General features: G+C 41.1%; 1 protein-coding gene across 1 annotated transcript in view; it reads left to right on the forward strand.

The window, feature by feature from the left end:
- CAMK2D (calcium/calmodulin dependent protein kinase II delta) overlaps positions 1–26,731 on the forward strand; it is a 191,492-nt gene that overhangs the window by 111,066 nt on the left and 53,695 nt on the right. Inside the window, exon 11 of the mRNA XM_059469837.1 lies at positions 6,575–6,634. Within this exon, the coding sequence (XP_059325820.1) occupies positions 6,575–6,634 (60 nt within the window). The remainder of the gene's footprint in view (positions 1–6,574; positions 6,635–26,731) is intronic.

Here is a 26,731-nt window from a genome sequence, read left to right on the forward strand (position 1 = left end):
AAAAAAATTCACAAACAATTAATGCAACACCTTGTAGAAATTACATCTGCGAGGCAAAAGATGGTGACCATTGGTAGGATTTCTAAAAATAAGGGTTGCCAAAGTGAAAACATCAAGTCAGAGTTCAGAATTTGCTCTTTGCAGCAGCTTCAAAATCAGGAACTTCTGCATGTCCCAGCCAAGTGGCTGTCACAAATCATGACTTGACACCAGTCTTGGATGTAGTAATTACTCATTTATATTAAAATAAGCTGGCATCAATCAGAAGCTCACAATTTATTTCAAATTACCAATCTGCTACCTACATATTGCAGTAGCTGACAGTGTTTTGACTTTATATGAAACTGTATTTTTTTCTTTTGTTATTAGACAATATTGTTTTAATAACATTTGTAAGGAAAATGAGCATTTCTTATGCATGTCTTGCTGCATAATTTGAGAATTTGAGGGTGCCTTCAAAATTTTAGTGTCAGACAGAAGTCTGCTCAGAGTTTACAGCATTTTTAACGGATTTAATGTGTTTAAGATGGGCTCTGTAGGACTGGAGTTCAGCAAGGCTGTCAAGTCAAGTATATCCTGCAGCCCATCCTCTCCAGTGAACCATTTGAGTGCAAACAGATGCTTTAGTGTTCATTAGATTGATGGGTCCACACCTCAAGTTCCAGGCATCTCTTACATGATTTATTTTTCTGAACTTACTTTCAATTCCTGACATCTTTTTTTCCAAATATTGTTTCCTGAAAATTGCAACTTTCTGCAGGAAATGAGCCAAGAGAACTGAGAAGCCTAAAGAAATTTTAACAGCTCAGTAGAAAATAGAAGCTAGAAAAAAAATGAGAAGTACTGAATGCACTCACATATTTATCAGCAGAATTTAAACAAGTAGAGGGCAGGCACTTTAAGTTGAGAACCAAAAATAAAAGGAGGGCAGTGAAATAAGGGAAAATGAAGGACATGCAGTTATGTAGGAATGGAGGGGGATTGGCTGAAGAAGACTTGGCTGACCATCAGCTCTAGGAATTGGCAAATTTGAGTCACAAAGGAAAATAAACTGCTGTAGGGACAGAAGGAGGCAGCAAGGGTAAGATGAGGATGTAAAGTGCATTCAGGTTTTCCTGTTATGGCAAATGTATGCCTTGCATGAGGATGTATCAGGGAGGTGCTACAAGGTGCAGCTCTGGATGGGTCAGATGCAAAGAGGACAAGATGGAGCACAGGGTGCACAGAGTTAAGTGGCAGGTGCAGGTTGGTGGCAAACAGATGGAGGTGACCAGGTGATCACACTCACACTTCTGTCTCTCAGGCCCTTTCTGTTTACTTTGGCACTGGAGAGTTTACAGTACTCCACTCTGTTCCAGTAGATGTGCTGTTTATATAATGAAATAATAGATATAAAACTGCTGTATGTAGTTGTGGACATACCTTATATAGAAAACAACAATTAACATGTATATATAACAGCAGTTCTGGACTTCCACTAATATTATTCTTGTTTTTCTGAGTCAGAAGAGTGAAGGAAGTGAATTGCCAGCTGGCTCTTTCAATCCACAGCAAATGAGAGTATGAAAAGGTGAAAAAATAGCATTTCTTAGCTTGAGCTGAGTAATGTGTGCCTGTGTGCTCTTGGGAACTGTTTAAAGGCTCCCAACAATTGGGTAAAGTCCAGTTTGCAATCGTATCATTCTGTTATCTCTTCTTTCTGTTCATTATGGCCATGGTTAAACACAAATCATGGAAATAAATGAAGTCATGTGGGCTCAGTGCTTTGCTATTAATGTCACATGTTGTCTTCACTCCTTTTGCCAGCTCGTGTGAAGTCAGGTACTTGTCAGTTTTAGCAGCAGTGCTAGAAACAGCACAAATGCAGGAATATCTGTGCCTCTTGGTCATAGCAGGTGTCATAGAAATCAGGGATAAAGTGTCCAAAGAAGTGCCCTAAAGACACTTGCAGTGACTCTGCCTCTGTAATCTGTGCTTTGTAGATGGGAATCGGGTCTCTGTGTCCATTATCAATTTCTCACATGCTGTGAAGGGTAAAACATTAACACACAAAGCGGGTGGGAAGTGGAAGAAAGCCTTGCAGGAGCATCAGTCAGCTGAGAACTGTTATTGTTGCAGCTGAGTACAAATGTGCCTTTTGTTTTCTGAATGCTGTGGGGCAGAATTTGCAGTTCTACAGGTGTGGGGCTTGTTCATTATTTCATAAAGCATCTTGAATTAATATCTTTTGCTTTTCCTTGATATTCAGCCACTCGGTGGAGACAAGTGTGTCTGGGAACACAGCCACAGAATAACACAGGCACACTCAGTGCCCTGATTTCTGCTCTGTTGATGCTTTTGAGCAGTGGCCTAATGGCAGAATTTGCTGTGCTATTGTTATTGTGGGCTCCTGCCCATTGTGGAGCGGGGTGTCCATGGAGAAGATGCCTTTGTACCAATGAACACCTGGTGTGTGACTGCTGGGGAGCATTAGGAGGGGCTGGGATTGTTTATTCCAAGAATGTCCCACTTTCCCAGCTATAAATACAGGGAAGAGAGGAATAAGTAACAACTCTGTTCAAATATCTCCCCAGGAGCAGGTACTGAATGCTGGAGCGTTCATTTTGAAAAAGTGCTGTTGGGAATTGAAGGCCTGTATTGCTTAGCATTTACTTCTTTAGGAATAACTGGGGAGCTAACTGAGGTCTGTCTGTGAGCACTGCTGTAGCATGAACTCAGTAATGGAAAATTCAAAGAGCTGTGTGATGGACTGTTACATGAATAAATGTGGTTCTTGTTTTATCTTACCAGCTGAAAATGAATGCTTGCAAAATGCTGGAGGTCTGTAAATTGCCTTTCATAAGAAGGAGCTCAGGCAGGGGCTTAGTGATGGAATTGGTTCCCACTGTCATGGTTTGAGCAAAGAGGCAGCTAAACACAGCCTCCCTCCCTCCCTCTTCCCACACCCTCAGGAGGACTGGGGAGACAATCAGAGGAAATAAAACTAAGATTTTTGGGTTGAGTTAAAGATAGTTCACTAAGACAGAAAAGGAAGGGAGAATAATAATAAGTAATAGGAGGAGGATGATGACAAAAGAATTAAAACATACAAAACAAGTGATGCATCATGCAGCTGTTCATGGACCAGTGTCTACTCAGTTCCTGTGTAGCAGCCCCAGCCAGCTTCCCCCAGGTTTATCACAGAGTGTTTGGGATTGGAAAGGACCTCTGGAAATCCTCTAATCCAGTTGCCTGCTAAGGTGGTTCAGCTGGAGCAGGTTGCACAGGATATGCTGTCCAGGTGAATGTAAGAAAACAAATATTGATACTGCTGCAAATTAGTTATTTCATTAGCCTACCTAGTAGAAACTGAATGCAGGCAGTCTAATTTTCTGAATCTGGTGTCATAAATTATAATATTAGCTTTGGGTCTATTAGAACATCATCATATGAATGAGAACTAGTTCAAGATTTTAAGTGTATACAGTCTATGATTACCCCCAGTTTTACAGCTATATTCTGTCTTTTTCAGTTTCACAGAATTTCATTAGTTATTGTAAAGGCTGAGATTTTAATGGTTCAGTGCATTAAATCTTGTTGTTTTCTTTTTTTTTTTTTTTTGTGGCTCCGTATCCGATTAAACTTGTAGGTGGCTGCAAGGTTTTTTTCCATTAATAAACCCACATTATTCTCATTGCTGCTTCTTTCCAATGCTATCAGTGGTTGACAGGCAGTGATCTTTTTCCAGTCTTGGAAATGGGCTGTTGCTGTGGTAGAGGCCATTGCTCACTTACGGAGACTTGCTTTCCTAAAGTAATCTAGAATTTGTAGAGCATTCCTTCTTCTGCATTTGCTTTGCTGTGTTTTGAGCTTGTATTTTTCAACAAATTACAATTTTTTAGGCAGACAATGTAGGAGACCTGTTTGTAACTGAGTCCAGGTAATTAAAATCGAGCAAGGGAAACAAGTATATGTACTTGTGCATTCCCTTTTTATTTATCTGTGACTTTCAAGCTTGGCTTCCTGCTCCTGATAATAATTTTTCCTGGTTTGTGTTTACCTGACAGGTAAAGCAATTTTAGCTGGTGAATGATTTGTTGTCAAATTTGAGAGGAATTAGCTCTTTGATCTTGATAAGTGACCTATTATTGCATTTATTTTTTCCACAACTTTTCCTGTGCTACTGTTGTAACATAAACATTTGACACCAGATGCTAGCCCAAACTTTCTCAGGCTTTGGGGAGTTTGTGCCTCCTGGGTACTTTCCCTGGCTATATGGCAGGAGCCTTGTTTCCCAGTGGGCTGTGCAGTGGCACACCTTACCCTTCAGATGTTTGGGAGCTGAGTGCTGGAAGTATTTTGGTGTGCCCTGCCCTCTAACATTCACCTTTAGCTCCCCAGCACTTGAGCCCTGGCAGGAGGCAGGGGAACACAAATAGCTGCGGGTGGCACAGCAGTAGCAGTTGCAAGGACTTGTAAATAAACCCAGTGCAGGATTTCCTAAAACTCAGAGAACAAATGTGCAGGTTTTAAAGGAGAATACTTTTCTTGGATATCACATGAAGTTAAATTTGCATTTGGTCCCACCCCCAAACACTTAGACACTGCAGACTTACTCTTCTGACAACACTAAAGAATGCTCTGTCTCTTTGGAAGTGCAGCTGTCATCTTCTGGACCTTAATGTCCACTGAATCCCTGGCTCAGGGAGCATTTAATGCTCTTTCTGCTGCCTCAGCACAGTGTGCAGGCTGTGAGGTACCTGCAGGCACCCAGCAAGTGACTGCATCACTTCATACTGACTAACAGCAATTGCTGTGACACAAACAACTGGAGGAGTTAAATGCAGATTTTCATTGTTCTGATTTCAGCAGAGAACTCCTGCTTGGTGTCCATCAATATACTGCTGCAGTTTGGAGTAAAAACCTGAGAATATATAATGCAGTCAATAATAATGATGATGATGTAGATGCTACCTTCACGTATTGCAGTGCGTGCAGCAGCATCTCTAAGATGTTTTTACTGTGATTTGAAAAATATCAGGTGTGCTTTTTTAATCAATACAGTTATAATCAATAAATTACATGAATCACATCTAGTGTCAGTTCAGAAGCTGTGATATAGCAGCTGATAGCAAAGAAACATCAACTGTTTATACATCATATTCACAGTTGGAGATGAAGTTCTTTATTATAGCTGTGTTATTCCTGAAGAGTCGACACGGGATGTTTTTAGCACTTCATAGAAGCCTGTGGGACACCTTCCAGGTTTCTGGCTGTGCTGCCTGATCTGTAAATATAGCTGGAGGTGGTACAGAGCAGCCTTGGAAAGTAGAGCTGGTAGTGCACCAGAGCCACAGCTCCCACACTACATGTCCAATAGCCTCTGGATTGTTTCTTTGCTTTTGAGGCAATGTTCACATTTTCATCCTTGTTCTCACCCCAGCTTAGTAGAGTTTGCCTTGCAGATCATCTCCCTGCTTGCTCTGGGTAATGTGCCAAGTGCTCAGCCCAAGATTAAGTTACAGCCAGAGCTGCTGGACATGAAGGTACTGTAACTGTAGATGTCTGTGCTTATGTTTCAGCCTTGCTGCAGCTGAATTCAAAAATATTAATGAGAAACCTCAGTGGCAGAGTTTAACTTTAGAAAAAGACCTTTAAGCTTATGTTGCAGGTTTCTAGTTCTTTTTAATACTTTGAACTTCTGATTTCTTCTTTTTTTTTTTAGTAAATATGAAGGTAAAGAGGGTTAAGCTGACAAATTTTCTCATGCAAGTGGAGGAGGCCCTTAGGCCTCAGCAAGTATGGTGGGTCAGTTGACAAGTAGTGACTAGCTCAAGAACTATCCCAGTTCTTAAAAGCATGTGATAATAATCTGAACTGTTACCATATGTAAAATTGTTTCACTTGTTGTTAGAGTTGACTGCAAATATTAGGAAGTACGAACTGCAGAAAAATGAAAATTAAACAAGTTTTCCTTCTTGTTCTTTCCTCCAGATTTAAAACATGCTGTCAGAAACTTGAAGTGTTAAGTATTTTAAAGGTGGTGTTTGCTTTCTCTGTTTTATTTTAAATCTGTTGTTACAGTTCTCTTGACCTACATATCTAACTGGATACTTGGCAGTAAGAATTGAACTTCTTAATTCTAACATCTGATGCTAAATTTTTGACTCTGAAGAGTTGCCATCAAAGCAACTTTTTCTAAACTTGTTCATTTCTTAATGTTTTCAAGATTCAAAGTATATTCTTTACATTTCAAGCAGTTCTGTTTTCCAAAGTTGGTATTATTTTGGAATATTTATGTTGTCTATTGTAAAGAACAGAGCTTGACACAAGCAGTAGTATTTTATCTCCAGAAAAGACTGTTAGAGCTCCAAGAGTACAAGTCCAGAGCTCCAGCCTACTGCTCTACCCAAAGGTAAAAAACCAATCAATTCAATATTACAGTTTGGGTGAAAATATTAGTGGATCTAAATAAAGGAGACATTTTTTACAGATCCCATCAGATGATGATAATGTGATGATTCTTTAAAGCAAATACTCTAAACTATGTTAATCTTCATACTAACAGCAACTGTTTTGCTTTCTTTTGATGCAGATCACCAGAAACTGGAGAGAGAAGCTAGAATCTGTCGTCTCCTGAAGCATCCTAATATCGGTAGGAACATTTCATTGCTTTGTCCATTATTTATCAGTTTGGAAAATTTAGGGGAAATGGAAATTAACAAATACAAAGAGCAGCTCAGAAAGCAAGTGCCAGTAACTCCAGTCAGGACTCTTTCCTTATCTTGTGATGTTCCTTATGAATTCTGCTGCGGGATGCAATAATCTGATGGATCACCTGCAGCAGTGTGCAGTGTTCTCATCTCTGAGCCTTTGCTCTGCCAGAGCTCTCTGTGCCAGGGGTTTGGAGCAGTGTGCAGGAGGGGCTGTTTGCAGGATTGTTCATGATTTTTGGAGACCTGCAGAAGAATTTCAGCTGACAGTGTCTGTTGCACGATGAGACAGACCAATGTCAATAATTAGTGCTGGTTTTAGTAAGATGCTTATTTTATATTTTGCTTTGTGCTTGAGATTCCGTCCTTCCAAGATGAAGAAAGCTCTATCCTTTTTATTTCCAGAGTTGTGTGTTGTAACCATGTAAAGCAAAAAAATAAAGTTATTTTGGAGGGTTGGGGTAGGTCTGTCTCTTTGCTTTAGAAACAGTGTAGACAGGTAAGTACCTTGATCTTAAGAGTGTAGCTGGGTTTTCAGTTTTTCATACACTGAATTATATGCCAAGGGTATCTCTCACAAGAATATCTGCTGTACCTGAGACTTCTGCAGAAGGGGAGGAATTTCCTGTTTGTTATGGCATTTTTAGACTAATAAAATTGTTTGGTGCCTGTGATGACTTAAGTTTTAGCTTTCATATTTTTCAGATTCTGTACTCCTTTGGTGTGTAACTCTGAACTTCATATAAAATGTTAGCAAGTTCTCTTCACAGGGTAGTCAGACCAAACAGTCCTTCTCCAGCCTGAGAACCAAGGACACCGTTGTAGTTTCAGGCCCAAAGAACTATAAACAATGGAGAATTGAGGAGAGCAATCTGGGAGGATGGGCCTTGGTAATCTGAAGCTGTAATTGAATCATTAACCCCGATATGTAAATGGGCCAAACTTATAACAGTCTGAACATTTGTGAGCTGTCATCCATCTTGCATCCCTTTTGGGTCCATCTTGGGCAGAGCCACAGCCTGGCTCTTTATTCAAAGGTGGAGGTGGATCCTTTGAAGAAATACCTACTTTATTGCTTTAACTCTGTCTAGCCTCTGTTCCAGACAGCCTCTTGAGGCATCACCTGGGATGAAATCAGCTCCTTCCTTGTAATGATAAATAGGAAGTGAAAACAAGCGTACCATGGCTCAAAATGACATGTCAAATTTCTGCAGCATCTCTCTTAAGCTTATAGGTTTGACCTAGAAATTTAATTAGAAGGAAGAGGGAGTGTTATTTGTGCTATTTTATCTTACCAAAGGTTTTGCATTGTAAAATGGTGGGAGCTATGCAAATGTACAAGTGCTTTTAGGGAGGAGGTGCAGCCCTTCTGCAGCTGTGGTTACACACATGGTGTAGTCAGACTCCAGAGCCATCCACCTGGGCCTTACTAGAACCAGAACACATTTATGAGCTTCCACAAGTTGGGGAAAATTAACAAAAGACAAGAGTGAACTGATGCGGGGGAAAGGCTGAAATGCACAGAATTCAGTTGAAACAAAAGTCTAAATTGGTTCCATGTTGTCACAAGTCTTCAGTTTGTCAAGTGGCTTGTTGAGCAGTGTAGGATGGAGTTCAGCTCCTCTGGCAGGCCAGCTGTTCCACATGCACAGTTTGTATCTGTGAGGTTTGGCTTGGAGTGCAAACAGGCAATGACAGCCTGGGTGACAGGCAGGTAGGGCTCTGCAAGTCTGCACAAACTGTGCATCACCACCTGCACCAAGGTGTGCAGTTCAAGAGGGAATGGACAAATTGTTCTGCCCCTGTTTCAGAAACACTGCCATGTTCTAGATCTGCCTGAGAGGAGATTTTCATGACCTGGAATTACCATGCTAGGGTTTGGCAGCAGATGTTGTGTTCTGTCATGTTCCTTCTCCTGCAGCCATGCCCTCAGCCAGCTAAATGATCACCCTAAAATCATTCCAAGTGCTGCCAGCACCCCACTGGAGCTCTTATGCTTGAGTCACTATGACATCCCTGGGTAAATTGTCTTCTCTGGTGAGTAATGGAGCTGCATCACATCAGGAAGCACAAAGAGTGAAAAAGGAAGTGTGCCAGAGGAGGGGAGCTCAGCTCTTACAATAAGTATGTGTAAGTTAAGAAAAATAAGAAAAAAATGGTAACTATTTTTTTCAGTGTGATTTCTGTAGGAAAGCAGAAGTCTAGTTTAATTGATGGGGTGGTTTCTCAAAGATGACTGTGTACAGGGAGTTATTTTTGGAAAGCTAAATAAGGCTGAATGTTAAATGATTCTGTTTCTGTGCAGTCCTTACTGTCCATGTTCATAGCCAAGAAGTGTCATGGAAATCTTCCTTGAAGAAGTTGTTTCACTTCTACAAGAAGGGCTCCAGTACATCTCTGAAAGCTGAGCTTTTCTGTGCAGACACTGCTTTGCACATAACTAATTCTGTTAATTTTTCAGCATCTTTCTTCTCTTCATCCTTTTCATAAATCTGTGATTTCTTCTCTGTCCAGCCTTGTATTTACGATGTCTAATGAATGGTGTAGGAAAAACAAGGAAAATGGATTGCAAGCAGTATTTTCTGTTGTCCTTTTTCTCATCTCCATTTCCCACTTAAGTAATGTATGTGTGAAAGTTTAAAACCCACAGAATTTCCTCATCCTTTCTCCATACAGCTACTCCTCATCAATACTCACTGTTGTGATTTCTACCTCTTCTTACCTCAGCCCTTTAATATCACTGTAGTAAAAAGAGCCCTACTGAATTTTGTGTGGCCATTAAAATGAGGCACAAGCCTCATTAGCTGAACTTGCAGGCTTTGAGAAGAAACTTTGAAAGGGGTTCAGAATCCTTTGTTTCCCATCAGTCTTTGGCCATTCTGGTATTTTCTCCTCTTCCAGCTGTACTTGAGTAATCTGGCCTGTGCTACACTGTGGTAGGAAATTTCTAGGCAAACACAGCTCATGTTCCTGTGGTAACAGAGCTCCTGGGCTGCAGGAGGCTGTTCATTAGTGTGATTTTCAGCATTGCTGTGTTTCTCAGGGTCTTACTCTGGTGACATGGCTGTACATCAGTGTGTAGAGAGTTGCTTTTTTACAGAGTTTCAAATGGATGAAAATGTAGGTTAAGCCTTGCTGTTTGGAGAACCCAGTGCTTTATCTTTGTGAGATTGCACATCGAGTTACAATAAAAGCTTACTTCCTTTGGTGAGCACGTACCCACACAGGATTTGTCATCTTGGGTAACTGTTACTTTTCCAGAAGTTCCATGTGTACTAATGCTCCCATTTTTTTAATTTAGAAGTTTGGAAAGAAAATTGCTAAGTAATAATCTCTTCACCAAGAAATCTACTCTCATTTTCCCGATTTTCTCCTTTATCTTTTTCTGGTAAACTTTGATTTCTTGGTCTTCTTTTAACTTGAGGCAAGCTTAGTTTTTAGCACTCTGATTTCTAGTCTTGCAATTGACATTTTCTGTGGTGTAACACTGTGGCACCATCTTGTTATGACGTTTGGCATGGATTTACAGCTGCTTTGCTGATTTTGGTTTATGACATCCCAAATAATGATAAAATCTGCATTAGTCTGACAATACAAGCTCTGACCCATTCTGGAAAACTGCTGATTCAAACCTGGTGAAACCATGGAATTTTTTTTCCCAAGGAGAGTTTGCTCTTGCAGGATTTGTGCTGTTTTAAGGTAATGTTTTCTTAATGGTACTTAGACAGTCAAGATCTCTCTGTAACTACTGGGGGGCTTCTGCTGGCTTTGCATTCCCACTTCCTTGCAGCTCATTATTCCCTGCCCTGCCACCTCCTCCAGACCTTACAGACAGTGTACAAGCTGTGGCAGGCAGGCAGGGTCCATTAGCCAGCAACATCAGGCTCGAGTCTGTCTCTGATCAATCTTCATCCCTTGGCGAGAGGCAGCAGCAGATTTTACTGACATGTGGCAGCTCTTCAGGTGATAAATGAAGTTCTTTTGGCACAAGGCCAGGCTGTCCCTGAGTGGCTCTCTCTCAGGAGTAAGTCAGGGTACTTGCAGGTAAGTAGGACTGCCAGGCACAGACTCAGCCCTGCTAAGCCTGAGCCTGTTAGTGTGGATCTGCTGGTCCAGCCTTGGCCAGGCTGGGCTGAGGCATCGCCTCAAGAGTGCTCTGACAGCAGCAAGGCCTCTGCTCCAGCAACCCCTTCCCAAGGCAGGCTGGCCTTGCAGCAGGCCAGGAGGCAGCCTTGATGCAGAACAGACTGGGACAGCACAGGGAAAGAGACAAATCCCTTACGTGGTTCTCATGAGTGTGTTGGTGTCCATTTGGAGTCTGCTCATTTCATGCTCTGAGCTGGGAACTTCTCATCAATGGCTGAGGCAATTGGTAGCACCCAAAGCTGGCACTGCTCCTCACCACACTCTGTGCTGGTGTCTAGCTTACTGAATCCTCCTGCCACAAAAAAAAAGTAGGAAAAGCCTGCATTTCGGAGTTACTTCCCACTGTAACACAAAACATGAACAGTCAAGTTGTTAAGTTCCTCATGTGGGAAAAATAAGAAACTGCGTATTGCCTTGTCCTTTTTGAACAGAAAGTAATTAAAGCTGTGGGGGGGTGTGGTGGTGTCTCCTTCATGCACAACAATATGTCCTTTATGTTTATGTTCACCAAGTATGTGCATGACACTTCATAAAGCCCCAAGAATCTCAGGAGAAACACTATTAATATATAGAAAATGTGAATGCAGTAACTCCTTTCTGAATTTAGTTTGTCTTACTGTGGCACAGTTGTGAGTAGCTCAGCTGGTGTTAGTTAAGTTACTCTATAAACCAAACACAGGGTAAAAATCAGGCCTGTTCAGATTAAGTGGATGTAGTTCTTTAGCACAATGTTTTTTCTGAGCTTAATTTAAGGTTTTACTTTATGTCAAAAATATATAGTTCTTTCTTGATGCAGTGCAACTCAAAGCAATCCCCAGCTATATAAATTTATGCTTGGTGAATATGGTCCTCAGGGATGTATTAACTATAGCTATGCAAATAAATAAATAAATAAAACTTTTAATATAAATCTGAAGCTTTAGTTTGCGTGGGACTGATGCATTAGAGAATCTCACTTCCTTTTTAATTATTTTTATTGCTTACATGAGCTGATCACTTCAGTAATTTTAAATCTCATCCATTCTGTTGAATTAATTAAATTTGCAATTTCTATGATGAATAAGGTACACCGTAGTCCTTGAGAGAATTAAAATAAAATATCAAGAAACCAAATAAACCAGTGATATAACATGATTTCATATTTAAGAGCCTATTTAATGAGTATTCTAAAATAACAGATTGAATGTTTAAAGTCAGCCATGGCTACAGCAAGTAACTGACTAGTGAAGTGCAACAACAGAACACAGAAGCTGGTTTTGCAGTTGCTATTTGTGAGATTAAATGTACTGGAACGAGACTGCACCAGGCAAGAGCACACAGGGGGGCATAGTGGGGCTTGTTGCAGCTGGGTTTTCTGCAGGCTTTCTCCTTCTCAGCAGTTTTTGTTACTGCTGTGCATCTGAGTCCTTTTATTGCTGAAGTTCTTGTGAATGTATGTTGATGTTTAAGAGGAAGAGCCTGAAAGTTTTGACTTCTGTAGTTGGAAAGGTTTGGTGTGGATGGGCTTCCTCTCTGAAGTGAGTGGAGTGTCAGAACCCCCCAGCAGTTAAAAGATTAAGTTATGTAGTGCTAATCAATGTGTCTGATATTCAGCATAAGCCGTATGAGGCATCAGCTAATGTGGTCTGAGTGCCAGCAAAGAGGGGGAAGGCAGCTTTATTTGGTGTCACAGCTTTTGTCTCTTTTGTTTGCAGCAGAATCCTTTTATTCTGCTAAGTGCCATTGCATCTTTAAGTTTTGCTGTTCTGGGTTACTGTGCAGCATAAAAATGTCTTTGAGTGCAGACAATGACACCACTCTGCCATGCTACATTAATTCTCTTTCCTTTTAATGGAGCACAAGGTTATTTTAGCTCAAGTGAAGCATTGCTGGCTGCAATATCCCTGATAACTGTAGCAGGATCCATAACAGACCAAGGAAATGAGGTTTCACTAAGGTTTGCCACTGATTTTGTAATTTTTTGCCTCAGAAAGTACATGCCTAATTTGCACCAAAATAGGTAATGATTCAGTATAAATCAAGTGTGAACCAGATCTTGAAGCATTTTCCATCCCTGCTTAAGCCTCTGTTTCTCTGTTCCCTTAAATGCATGAAAGTTCTTTTCCTGGTGTGTCCAGGTTCTCTTAAACAGTTTTTCTTTCCCTGAAGTCCACACCCCTTTTGCAGCCAGTCATTTGAAATGTAAAACAGAGTCACCCACAGAAACGGGAAGTGGAATTTGAACACCTCTCTTGAGGATCTTGCTGTGGGGGGTGAGGACTGGAGTGGCTGCCACACTTCCCATTTGTATTTTCCTCTCTTGTTGTGCTTTACTTTCTATATGTGTTTCCTGGAATGAAGAGTTTCATAATTGTCTGCACTGCTGACTTCAAGAGCTGTGGAAATAAACTCGACTGAAATGAATTGCTCTCTCTCTCTGCACACACAAGATGGATCTTTCAGAACTTAGATTTTTTTGTTGTTTGAAAGCTTTGTTTGTCATGAATCTGCAACCACGTGTTATGCATACAGATAGACATCATGACTCCCGGCTAAACCACAAATATGTAATTTTCCTCTGGACTCTTTCCTCCAAAAACAGAGATCTCTACTACTTCAGCTAAACTAAGCTTTTTCTTTCAGTTAAGCTAGCACAGATATTTTTAGAGCTTTTTTAGGGGATGTTGTAAGTTCTGTTCCCTTTGCTGTTACAATGTTGCTGATGGGCTAATAGGTGAATTCTGCGCTGGTTCTTGGATCAATACCCAAATATTGGGAACCTTTACTTGATCTGAGGGTGAGTAAAAACAAACCCCCAACCAAAACCAGGTTGCAGTATATTGGGTTGTGTGGATGGGCATCACTGGATGGCATTAAAGCGGCTCCTGCAGGGGTGGTAAAACTTGTCATGTGTTTTCTGTGATAATCCTGCCTCAGCCTTGGCATTTGTGCCTCTGGGCTGAACCCATTCTGTGGGACACTTTTGTCTTGGCCTTTTCCCTTTCCCTAGAGAAAAGAAGCAATTCGTTTAGGCAGCATTTCTTTCCCAGACAGCCGAAATCTGCCCATTTGGGGTGTTTGGCATCCTAGCCCATGGTTACTATCAGCCAGTATGTCACCCTGTGGGGGGATAGAAGATAAGAAAATAAACATAGTGTAGAAAGTAATCTTACCCCTAAGGAGTTGCAGCTGGGCCAATTCTCCAAGATTAGGAACAGGCCTGACTGTAACAGGCCACAGCTGTAACCAGTGAGAGGAAGAATGCTATAAAAGAGTGGGGTGGCTGGGTGAGAGGGGAATTGGAGTCACGTGGCTGCTTTGTGAAGAAGAACAAGTCAGTGCTCTGAGGGGCTGTCCATGAGAAACACCAAGGAGGTCTGAAGCTTTTGTGATAAGGAGACAACAGTATGGAACCCCTGCAATAAGATGACAACATCACCTTGCACCCTGCTTCTGGAAAAGGTACCTCCAAGGAGAAAGGGTTGGGCTGTCTGTGCTGCCTGAGAGCTGCATCCCCCTCCACACTCCCCCATTTCCCTGAGGCAAGCAGACAAGCATCTGTTCAGACATGGGGGCAGGGAGAAGGGACAGGATGGGGAAATGCTGAGCGTGTGAGCTGGGCACAGAAGGAGGCAAAAGGAAGGTCTTCTGGCTTTGGACCATGGGTCATGTTTTGATTTGAGCCATAAGTCAGGAGTGGTGCTTCAGGAGCTCACTGTGGGGTCTTGGAATGTCTTTGCTCCTTTTCCAGAGGTGATCCCAAGCAAGGAGAGACAATCTGTGGGGCTATTCTCATCTGCACAGACATCTTGCTTTACTTACCTACCCAGCCCTCTGCAAAAAAATATCACGGGTCATGAAATAATGTGTGTTGGAAGGGATTTCTGGAAGTTACCCAGTCCCAACTCCCTGTTCAAACCATGTGCAGTAAATTTAGGTAAATCAGAGCCCATCCTGCTGAGTTTGGAGACTGCAGAGAAGGAAATTGCCCAGCTCCTCCAGGCACCACTCCAGTGTTTCATCACCTTCCTATCCAAATAAATAAATAAATAAATAAATATGTTTCTGTGCTTAGCTGGGGTTTTCCAGACTCCAGCATGTGTCTGTGGCCTCTTGTCTTGCCATTTGCACCCTGGAGAAGACTTATTCAGTCTTCCCTGCTGACCAGCAAACCAAGTACTGAAAAGAAAAGTGTATATTCCCCAATACAGCAGCATCCCTGTTTGGATGTTTTTGTTCTTTTCTTAAAATTGCATTTGCTTTCATTTTTAAATATTGTGACATGAATTCCTAAAGAAAGTGTAATTTGACTAAAAACTATAAACAGCAACAAACTCTTAGGAATGCAGAATTTCCTTGCTTCCAAGGTGTGGGTTTGGAAGTGCATTTTATAGGCTGAACTTGTATGGGCCATGTCAGGTGCATAAATCCAATCTGGTTGTGTTTTGCATTTTATGTGCATCTTCTGCATCTTTATTAATGGAATGCCCATTCAGTAAGAGGTTTTACATAATCTTAGATACATATTGGAAACAACACATGGAAATTAGGACTCAGCCTTCCTGCTTTGCACAGCATGTCCATAGCTCTGCTGGGGTGTCACCCTTGCCTGTCCCTGTGTGAGGGGCTGATGCCAGCCTGGCTCATCTTCCCCTGGTGTCTGAGGGCCAGGGGACAGCACCAGTGAGTTCCAGACAGACAGACATCCCCCAAACCACCCCTATCTTGCAGCAAGTATCCTTTAGATTGTTCCTTGCTCCTTCAAACTTTAGCTTTTGAGAAGTCACTTTTCATCCTGATTTTGTTGCCCTGCTGTTGGGAGTATCTGTCAAAGCTGTGGCATTCCAAAGGATGCAAGCTGGTCTGCTCCTTGGCATTCTGCTGCATCCTGGCAGGGTGAATGCTCTGACCCTGCAAATAACACCAACCTCCATCACTGGCAGTGGATAAATAGCTCCTAATTGCTCAGTTCAGGCTGGGCTTTTTCAGATTTCGGCACTGGAGACTTTCCTACTCCTACAAAACTGCTGATCCTGGCCTTTTTTTCAGTAGATAGTGGTTTAATGATACCTCTCTCCTCCTAGTCACCTTCCAAATTTGGAAGTTCTTTTTATAGTGGCTTCACCAGAGTGTTAGTATTCTCATGGACTGCCCATGGGAATGTGCTTCTAATTTTAGTTTGTCCTCTACATGTCTGTCTCCTTTAAATGCATTCAGCTTCTCATTTCAGCCACTCTGGGCCGAGCATGACACTTTGCTCCTGATACTTGTGCATTGAAGATGTTCTGGTGTTGCCTTGTAAAAAAATCCACAGCTCCTGCCCTTGTGCTGCAGGAGTGTGTCAGCAAGTGTCCCCCCCCCAAGTAGTGCTGTTTAATTAATAGATTTGGTGTGCTTTCATTTCCTGGGTGACCTTGAGAGTTATTTAATTGTGTTTCAGCAGTTTATACATGGTCTGGTATCAATGCTGGTAGTGCTGGGATTGTGTTGAATTTGACAGTGCAGTCTTGCTGGGAAGGACTTGATGGATGATCTAAAACCATAATTGCAGCTGAGTGGCTTGCAGCTATCTTTTGTAGCATGTATGTATTTTGGGAGTTACTGGATGTGCTAAATGAGAGGAATATTTAGAAAGAGATCTCAACTGCAGCTAGTAGTCTGGGTTTGTGAATACAGACTGGCTTCTGCTCTCTCCTGCAGCATTTGGGTCCAAGTCTGTGTGGGTTGTCACCGAGCTAATTACCATCTTACAAATGGTCCCACAGGACAGGACAAGCTCTCTAATTTTCATTTATTGTGAGACTGTGATTAAAAGACAATGGCACTTTCTCATCATAAGCCTCAAGTTTGTCATCTATTAAGACAACGTGCATTCCCTGCCTTTTGTAAAACAAACACTTGGAATCATTTGGGATCATCACTCACTGGTGAACATGCACGTTAGGGAAATGCCAGTATTGATAGCTGTCTCCAGCTGTGGTAGCACCATTACTGTGATAGCTAATTGACAGAGGGGGAAGGCACATTCACCCAGAACACAGTACAGATGGGTCTGAGCCCAGCCCAGTGGATAGAGATGGGGTGGGATCACTATGGGAACACTCTGCCTGGGCACTCTGCTTGGAGTCACTCAGTCTGACACTGTTCACTCACTGAGAGCTCCTCCTGCTCAAGTGTTGCTTGGCTAATTGCAGAGGCTTCTGCTTCTCCAGTTTACAGCAAGGTTTTGTTCATTGCGATGGATGGATGGACGGACGGACGGATGGATGGATGGATGGATGGACGGATGGATGTCTGCAGCACCACACAGGTGGAAACAGGAGACCAGTTACCTGACCTTTTCCTGCTTTGAAACTTTTCAGACTGTACTTTTTCACATTTGCTCTGAGTGTAAGAAACAGACTCAGGCCCTACGTTTCCCCTGTTGCTACCATAAAGAAATTAAGAGGCATTAACTGCAGTGGTATGGATGGAGCTGTCTCTGGGATGCTCCTATTGCTCCCATTCAGAATGTTCAGGATTCCTGGTTGTGAAAGAGGGCACCAAGGACAGATATGTCATTATAATCATGCTTTAGGCCTGTTGCATTCATTTTAGGTATTTTTTCCTCAAAGCTGGTGACACAAAATTTGGGGACCTGGTCCTGTGGAATTGGTTTTAGCCTTCTTTGCTTGCACAGACATAAAAACTCCATCAGATAAAGAAAGGAAGAAGGTGGCTTTACAGTGGTACTACATAACATGAGAAAGTAATAGTTAATTCTACAAAATACAGAGTTCTCTGTGAAGTTGACTTTATTGTCCTGGAACTATTTTTTTTGCTGGAGCAGGTCCATGGGCTGCCAAGTGCTGCCATCACTTCAGAATAAACCATTTTCTGATCTCCAAGGACTGCTGTGTGTTGGAATAATGTAGAGCATAACTGAGGAGTGATTTAGAGAAAATGTAGATTTTGTCTGGTTGAAGAGAAGACCTGGTATCCTAGCACTTCTTTTGGTTTTAAATGAGGTTTTTAATTTGGAAGAGTGCTCAGCATTCAAATGGCCCATTGTGATACATAGTGCTGCCATCACAGGTGCCTGGAGCCTGTCTTAGTCCCTGGAGTGGAGGATAGATGATTTGCTTGTCCTGTTACCAAACCAAATAAACAGCCATTGAAAGGTGGTACCTACTGTCATTAAGTGAATTGGTGGTTGTGCTTCAGTGAGTTTTGCATGGGCCTTCAGAAAATGAGCTCAGATCTGTCTGATGTTTATAGCTGCATCACTGAGGGGTGTGCCTACATTTGTGCTGTAACTTATGGGGCTTTGACTTCTTATAGAAAAGATGATGCAATGTGTGATCCTCACTGCAAATCTGGAATATTTGAAGATCCCACCAAGTCTGTTTGATGTAACACTTCCTGCACAGTGGTAATTCATGTTACACTTAGCATATAGGAAGCAGAATTTTAGGTCTGTCTGCATTTAAGAGCTCCCCCAACTTAATCAAAAGCTAATTTATTTTTAAACTGACGTAGCTATTTCTTTGTGGCCACCTACTGCTCTGTAAACTGGGAAATTGGTTCAGTTTAAATTAGCTGATGCTTTGTTTTAAGCTGAATTAAGAGAGCATAAACTTTGATTTTATGCCAACATAATAACATAAACTAGAGCATTTTTCTCTTGTAGACAAAGGTTTTAACAAGTAGTATTTGTAATGCTCACTCCACAGTCTACAAGAAATAAGAGCAAATAAAGTTCCTTTGTATATTCTTTTGTCATCTTCCCGTGGGGAGGGTTGGCAAGAATTCCTAGAGACAACTTTATTTGAAAATGAACTTTAAATGTTATTTCTTAAAACTTGAGGTAGAGTGAACTTTATGACTTGAAAGTTATTTATTGTTTACAAGGTCTTTATATATAGTTTTTATAAAAAACCAAAGAACAGTAGCAGCTTTTTCTGCACATCTGTATTTTCAGGTGACCAGCAGGACAGTAATGATAATTTTGACATGTAGATATGTATATGCTGAAAAACTACATTCAGCCTGTTTTATCCAGTGTCTAAGATATATTTAGAGGCAGAGCCTACAGGAGAGGGTTTTTCCTTCTTGTTCACATTCCCCAGTTGGCACTGGGCATTGGTTGAGGCAATTCCAGTGCACTTTCTTTTCTGTCCCCCACCATAGCAGTGCTTTAGCAGTGAGATTTGCTGGTTTTCTCTCCAGATGCATGTTTCTTATTCCTATCTATTGTAGGAAATGGAAAGTTCAGCCTCATGGAAATATGGTTGTGGGTTCTGTATTGTAGCTGCAATGAAATGTGTTGGGATTCCTTGACCATGAGTGTCAGGGATTTGTTTGTGCAGGAATAATTAGTCTCTCGTATTTACTTTACAGTGCTGCTTTTGTGAGAGAGCAGTTCTGTGGCTAGGATGAGTTGTGATAAAAGCACATCTCTGTGTGCACAGTTATTACTTACCTGGGAAGCTGCCGTGGCAGATTCTTTACAGGCTCATTGACTGCAGGTCCTTGTGAGCTGTTGAAGCAGAAATCACAGCAGAGACACTTTCATGGAGACCCCGGGTCACCCTGGAATTCTGTGCCTGTTCTTCCCAACAGATGCAGTCCATATGGAAAGGACTTCTGTTCATGTTTACAAGTGTTTATTTGTAGGAGTGGATTTGTTGCAGCTTTTTGTTCCTGTCAGGTTCTTAGAGTGGTTAAGTGCCTCGGAACAGCCAAGTGGAATTTTATCTGTGGCCATTTGCATCACAGCTGGGGGAAAGGAAATCCTTAATAATTAAGGATTGTATTCCATTAAACAGCAAATGGCCTGCTTGCTCTGTGGCATAACATGATCATTTATTAAATTCCTCATGAAGATAGTTTGTTAAAAACATTTACTTTACCATCATTTATTGATCATATTCCATCAAAGTGACCACAACACTCTTCCAAATAAGCTCTAGAAACATCTTCTGTTTCAATTATTTTCTTGATAGTATATCTGCTTTACAGTAGAAAATTCCTGTTTAGTCACAGATTTGAAAGTACTTCCTTTAAAAAAATGAATGCTTGTATTTGAAGTCAGTACTGGTTTTGGGTTTAGATTCATATTATTCTTTTCTTTTTTGAGCGGGTAGTTTTTATTTTAGCATTATTAGTAAAATGAAAAATTCTGTGGATCTTGAGGGGAAGAAGCGAACTGGAATATCAATGTTTCCATCAGCCTTTGGAAAGAGAGGGGGCAAATGTTTCTTGGTGGTTCACTGATGGAATGAGGATAAATTTGCACGCAATTTCTGTCAGGAAAAGGGGAATTTACAGGGTATTTAATGCAACCATCAGACTTGAGAGCTGGTTCTTCAGCCTTGCTGTATTTCCATCATGCTACAAAGTAGGTGTAATATCATCTTCTGAAGGATAACTGGGGGAGAAGGGCAGAATGCTTAGCTGCCTCCAGTTGCCAGAGGGACCTGTTGTAGAAGCCCTTGTTCACTAAAGCAGTGAGAAACAAAAAAAAAGCCATGACTGTGTATACAAGTACTACGTTTTCAGTATTCCCTTGGCCGAAGTGGGATTAATTACAAATATTTTTGTTAGGATGTCAATATAGCAGTGGTCACTGAATTCAAATTGTATAAAAGAATTGGATTATTACTCAGTTATTAAATTGATATCTGACATAAACATCAATAAAGCTATTTTAAATTATTTTTTCTTTCTTTACACAGTTCTTCTAATAAACTTTCAGATGAATTTTACTAGGTTACCTTGAATCCACAAGGATTTTGATTTTACTTGATGGTCTTTACTCTGATAAAGTAATGCTTTTAAAACTAAAAACCAAAAAGGCCAAGACTGAAAAGTTTTGGGAAATTTAGACATAGTTTTTGCTGCTACTGACTTAAAGATTTAGCCTAGGTTTTCTGAAGGTAATTGTTACTAAATAAAGGTGCCTCAAATACAGTGGTAATTGCTTTGCAAACATTGTCTAAGGCTGCTTGGGGCATACCTGGCTCCTGTGTGAGAGGTTTCTTTTCTGTGGTTCCTCTCGAGTCATGCCACAGGATTGCAATTTTCTGCTTTCCTTTTTGTTTAAAATATTTAAAGTAGACTGACTTTGTTTTCATAAGCTGATGCTTTTAAATACCTTGGAGCTTGGTCCTCATGGAAGGGGAGCATTTAAAAAATAACCCTGCATGCATCTCAGTGGTCATTATGTAAATTGTTTATATGTGTTTGTCTTAAATGTATTTTAAGAGAGGAGAGCCAAGAAGGGAGGCTGTGTCCTACCCAATGGTTACAGCTCCTCAATACCTAATTTTGTTGATGTGTAGGCCCTACATTTTATTTATATAAATCTGTTGCCAGCACTGTAAATATTAAAAGGGATTAAGTCTAATTTTTAAAAATTGGGCAATTGCATTGCCTCCATTAAAGTTCACTGTGTGGTTTCCTGAGCCTGTTAATTTTAATTGATGTAACATCTCTGTGTTACAGCTTATCCTTTTATTTGTTAACACTCCATGAAATTCTTGTGTCTTTATTCCTCTTCTTACATGTTCTAATAAATGCAAAAATAGTTTAAAAAAGTTGGTGCTTAAAGCATCAACACTGGCAGCTGAGACATCAGTTTGCTCATAGCAAAAATTTGTGTCAGTCTTGCTTTTAATCCATGCAGTTATCCTCATAAGGCTTAATGTGATGACATTTGTAAGGCTTTTTGTTGCTTTGTAAAAAATCTTGTTAAACTTACAAAAGCAGGCCTTCAGCTGCTAAGAGGAGCTGGCTCACCCTGAAACACAAGATTTCCAGTAAATGACAGGGTTGTATATTAAATGAAGACATGAAGGTGCAGGTGTACATTTTAGTTCCCTGTTCTTTTGTGCAACGACTCCATACAATTGTGCTGTTTTCATACATGAATAATTAAAGGTGTGCAGCTCCAGCTGTTCCTCTTCACTTCATGGACCCAGGGTATAATTCCACAGAAGTGCTCTGGGCACGTGTGCACACAGAAATGCACACACACCTGTGTTATGGTGCACTGAAAAGCAACTAAAGCCTGTGGGATAAAGAGATAAGCATCAGTTATCTCAACTGCTCTACATGGGGACTCCCAACACAGAATTAGATGTTTTGGAATACCTCTTGGGTTTCTTGTTCTTTTCTTATTTAGTTAATTTTAGCTGGGAAATTTCATTTTTAAAGACTATCAAGTCTTTAAACAAGAGTGTCTCCATGACAAAAGAGCTGGTAATTTGAGGCCGTGTGCTTTGACATCAGTACCCGGAGTCACTCATTCTCCGTGCAAAATGTGATCTTTTATCTGCTTTGACAAGTAATTTTTCATTTTTTCTGTAGCAAGACTCTTTTGCTAACATTAACACTTTGGCCAAGTGACTTCTCCATGTGCCTGCAGTAGGCTGGCATTTAATCAGAATACAGTTTATTATTTATTGTGAGGGCCTTGATGGGGTGGGTTTTGCTCACAAATGAATATTTGTGGAATATATGGCATTTTGTTTGTAGTACTCAACACTTGCTGTTGCAATGCCTTGGGGAAAAGGCAGTATTTCCAAATATTAAATTTGCTAGATATTTTTTGTCATAGTTGAGATGGTTGTAATACAAAGCAATACACTCCATTTTCAGAAGGCTTCAAACTGGTTTTATTGTAGCATTCATGCTTTTTATACATTCCTACAAAACTCCTAAGTTCACACTTCACTCATCGGTCACAAAAGACAAAGTGCTTATTGGAATAGGTAGTTGCAGGTTTCTCTTATTTATCCTTCTTTCTTTCTTGGTTTCTGTGTCAGTGACCTTGGTAGAAAATTATTTCAGGGGTAAACATGGATCCTCTTATCAAACTTCTCTCTGACTCACAGAAGTCACTGCAAAACTTCTTCTACAATTTTTCCCATAATTTCTTATTATATCAGTTTTTGAGATGCACATGAAAAGGATTTTTTTTCCTCAAGTTTTTGGCCCTAAATAATTGAATTTGCACTGTAATTAAAAAATACCCTTTGAAGGAATTTGGGAGTTACATAGTTTTGGTTCACTGTTGCTGAATAGAGGCCACCTGCTAATGGTGTACACAGCACTGCTGATTTGCATAAAGTCATTTAATGAATGTAAGTATTGCATTTTACTGCTGGTGTGTTTGAGAGCATTGGGGGAGGATTATTTTCTTAAATATGCAAAGCATTACTCTTTATTTAGTGTTGTTCAGAAAGCAGCTGCCCTAGAGCATTGCTACTGTACTAATCTTAGCAGATTAGCCTCTAAATATTTCAGACTCTTAGGTAACAGCTCTTATTAGTGTTTGCCAAGTTCTCTTTGCTGTACCTGATGAGCTTTATTATCGAGGGCCCCAGGCTTCCATGGTCTCAGCAGAGCAGTGTTGTGTGAGAGGAAATGTGAGTGTGAGGAGCAGTAAGGACAGCACAGACTCCATTTTCATGCTAAGCTCCTTGCCTGGGAGCTATAGCTGTGACTCTTCTGCACCACTGATTTAGGGGGTTTGGTGGCTCAGCAGAGATCATTTATAGCATTTAGACCAGACATTCCAAAGAGGATGTGGGGACACTGTGGAGCACTGAGGTGCCAAGACTGAGGCTGCAGTGAAGCTGTTTTGTTTGAAGGGAGCAGATCAGTGCCAGCAGTAGCACTCCTGAGCACTGGGTCACAAACTTTTGCATGCTCAGTTCTGCTTCCTCATGCAGGTTTATTGTGTTTACCTTGGGATCCCAGCACATTCCCCTTGGGATCCAGATTAAAAGCTGTAGGATGGATGCTGGCTTTGGTCTCAGTTCTTGGTACTGCTGTAAAGGCTCCTGCACTGGTGTCCACAAGAGTTTCAGGTGAAGTTCAGCTGGTAACTTTATTTTCCATCCCTCATCACTTGGCTTTATGCAGTAGAACAGGAAAGGTGCCAAAGGGTGACTCTGCAGGAAGGTGGGAGTTCTGACAGTACTAAGCCACAGCAGATCTGCCACTTCTCAACAATTCTGCTGAGCACAAGGCTTGCTTTGTCAGAGACAGAACAGCAGAAAATGCTTATAAACACATGTTTGAAATAGAAAAGTGTGTGGTTCAAATATGAGTAAAAAACATATCTGGTTATGACTTTTCAGTGACTGAGGGTTTTTTTAAAATTTTTTATTTTTCAATTTCAAATGCAACAATTTATCCCATATCCACTGGCAGGCAGGTACCAATTCATAGAACACCCAAAGCTGACTTAAGCCATTCCATGAAGTTCCTTCCATTAAATAATGAAGTTCATTTTTGAAAGGGTAGGGGGGGTTTGGTTTGGGGTGTTTGTTTCTTTGTTTCAGTAAGTGGTGTACGTGAGGTGTGCATAAATAGAGGTGTGCATAAATACTGTATTATACTTTTGGAAGTAAACGTTAAGGGAAAGCATCCTTTTCCTTTTTTCATCATTGCAGGAAAGCAGGAACCTGAAGAGGTAATTTACATATTTCAGCAGATATCACATAAGCTTTTGTGACTTTCAAACCCATTTTAAACCTCTACTACTGATGAATGTGCCCTGTAACCTCCTAGTGGAGGCACTAATTTGAGACATCAAACTTCACAGAGTTACAGGATCGGTGTCTCTGGGAGTCCACAGATCTTAATCTCTACTACCAAAGGGAAAATCAATGTCTTTACCATTGGCTGTGTTAATCCTTTTCCATACTCTGTTCATCAACACAGTGGATGGGGTTCCACAGAGAGAGTTTTCCCCCAGGAGCATCTCTGGTTGTTTGGCACCTTGGTGCACATCTGTGCAGCTGCTGTCCCGACCATGCAACCGAACTTTGGTGTGAAGTTCAGTCTTCTCCAATAGTTTGTCTGTGTATCATGAACTAATTCAGATCCAAATTTAGCCAAATGATCACGAGCAGTTTCACACAAATATTTTAGGCAGTAAGTTTAGCTGTGGTTAAATATCTTTGTCATCAAGAATTTCTTTCTGACTATTGACTGTTTGACTTGACTCCTTGCCTGGAAAAATTTGATTTTCAGTGGAAGTATGTGGAATACTATTATTTTGATTTTTTTTCTCTTTAAAGGCAGAAATTCAAAAAGGAAATCATCAAGTTATTTGGCCATTATATCAAGCTGTTTTCTGTGGGATAGGCACAAAATAGTGCAGTTCAGCAGAAAAAGTCACATAAAGGAGATCATTTTACTTTTTGGTCAGATTGGCTAAATGGAAGCTAATCAAGCTAATAGGAGTTCTCCCTAAAATTATTGTTAGGGTATTTTCAGTGTGATGATTAGCAAGTATTTCAGGTGAAAATCAGTGCTGAAGCCAAAGTGGGGCTGTTCCTGATGGTTTGTGGGCTTCCAGTATTTCTTCAGTATTACAACCCAGGGCTGTAAGCTCCCTGGCTTCCTGTCAGGCGTTCCATTGCTTAGGAGCAACAAGTGTGTCTGAGTTTGTTCAGCATCTGGTAAGAACCCAGTAGAGGAGAGGGACCACAGGGCCACAGCAGGCAGGAGGTAAAGGAGCTACCTCCATTTCCTTGCTGCCCTCTCATGTGTTTGTTAATAACAGCATTGATGAAATATGTGCAGTTAATAATGATTTGATCTAACTGAGGTCCTTTGAGAAAAGATAAATGGAACTGTTACCAGTGATGAGTGCTTTGTGACTCTGAAGAAATAGGAATGGCAGTGTGAGCTTCTGATGGGAGTTATTGTATTGGATGAAAAACCTCTATAATTGCTGCCTTTTGGTTGGTCATGCCTGAATCCTGCCTGATAGGGATGTGTGAAGAACTGTATCTGTCTGCAGTGACTGAACAAATACTTGTTGTAGTGCATCCCCTCTTGGAATTAGTATCTTCTCAAATTGTCATCCCAGCATCCCTCGTTTCTCCAGGGCAGGCTGAGTGCAGGCAGAATATCTGGGCTGTGCTGGATTAGCCTCAGTGCTGTGGTGCACCCTTTGCTCTGCACCAGGGATTGCTCTCCTCTGCCCTTGCTTATTTGGCATTTCCACTTCACAGACATAACCACGTGCCTGGATTGACCAAAGGTGCCAACATGAGCACGTGCCAAAAGGCAGCTCTCATCTTCCCCAGCTGCCTCAGCCTGTTTTCCTTTTCAGAAACATTTAGGGGTATATGAGCCTGATTCAGAGAAGGATTTGTTCCATCTCACTTCTGTGATTCAGGCCTTTGGGAGGAAAAGAAAGAATGTGATCCTTGAAGAAGATATCCTTGAAGATGTGTCAGACTTGAGTTTGGCTAGCAGGGAGTTAGGCTCCTCTGGCTGATCAAAACATCATCCATCATCTAAAATCACAGCCTCTTTCTAGTCCTGAGGGACAGATCTGTGGTTCTGCAGGTATTTGGAACCAAGTCCTGTTCTGGAGAAGGAAATGACAAAACAAAAGCACCTCCTGCTTCAGGCAGACACCAAAGCTTGAGAAGCTTTCCAGGGTGCCATCCTGGCCTTCTTGGTAATAGGGATATGACAGATGAAAATGTTTGCTCTGAATTGAAAAGGCTGTGCTTGGAGTTCTTACTAGTCTATTTAATGAACAGGATTTTTCTATCGAAAAGTGTCATTTGCTATGTACAAAGCTTAAAGAGTTGCGAACTTCTTTGTAGATGTACATGCATAGCAGACCAAGTGAGCTGCAAATGTTACAGGTTTAGGGCTGTATAGCATCTGTGACATACCCAAGGGGCTGTACTAAATCCCATTTCATGAGCAGTATCTTTGATGCTGCTGTACAAAGCAATGTGCCAACAGCCAGATGTTTTAGGGGTCTCAGTCCTCAGCTAGAAATGTGAAGGTGCTCTTCTAAGCTGGTACATGGTGTCTCATCCCACATTTGGTTTGCTTTAAAGATGAGACATTTGGGGGTATTGAAAGCTCAGCTCAATGCAGGCAGACAGAAA

The sequence above is a fragment of the Ammospiza nelsoni genome, chromosome 4, assembly GCF_027579445.1.
Source record: "Ammospiza nelsoni isolate bAmmNel1 chromosome 4, bAmmNel1.pri, whole genome shotgun sequence".
NCBI classification, from domain to species: Eukaryota; Metazoa; Chordata; class Aves; order Passeriformes; family Passerellidae; genus Ammospiza; species Ammospiza nelsoni.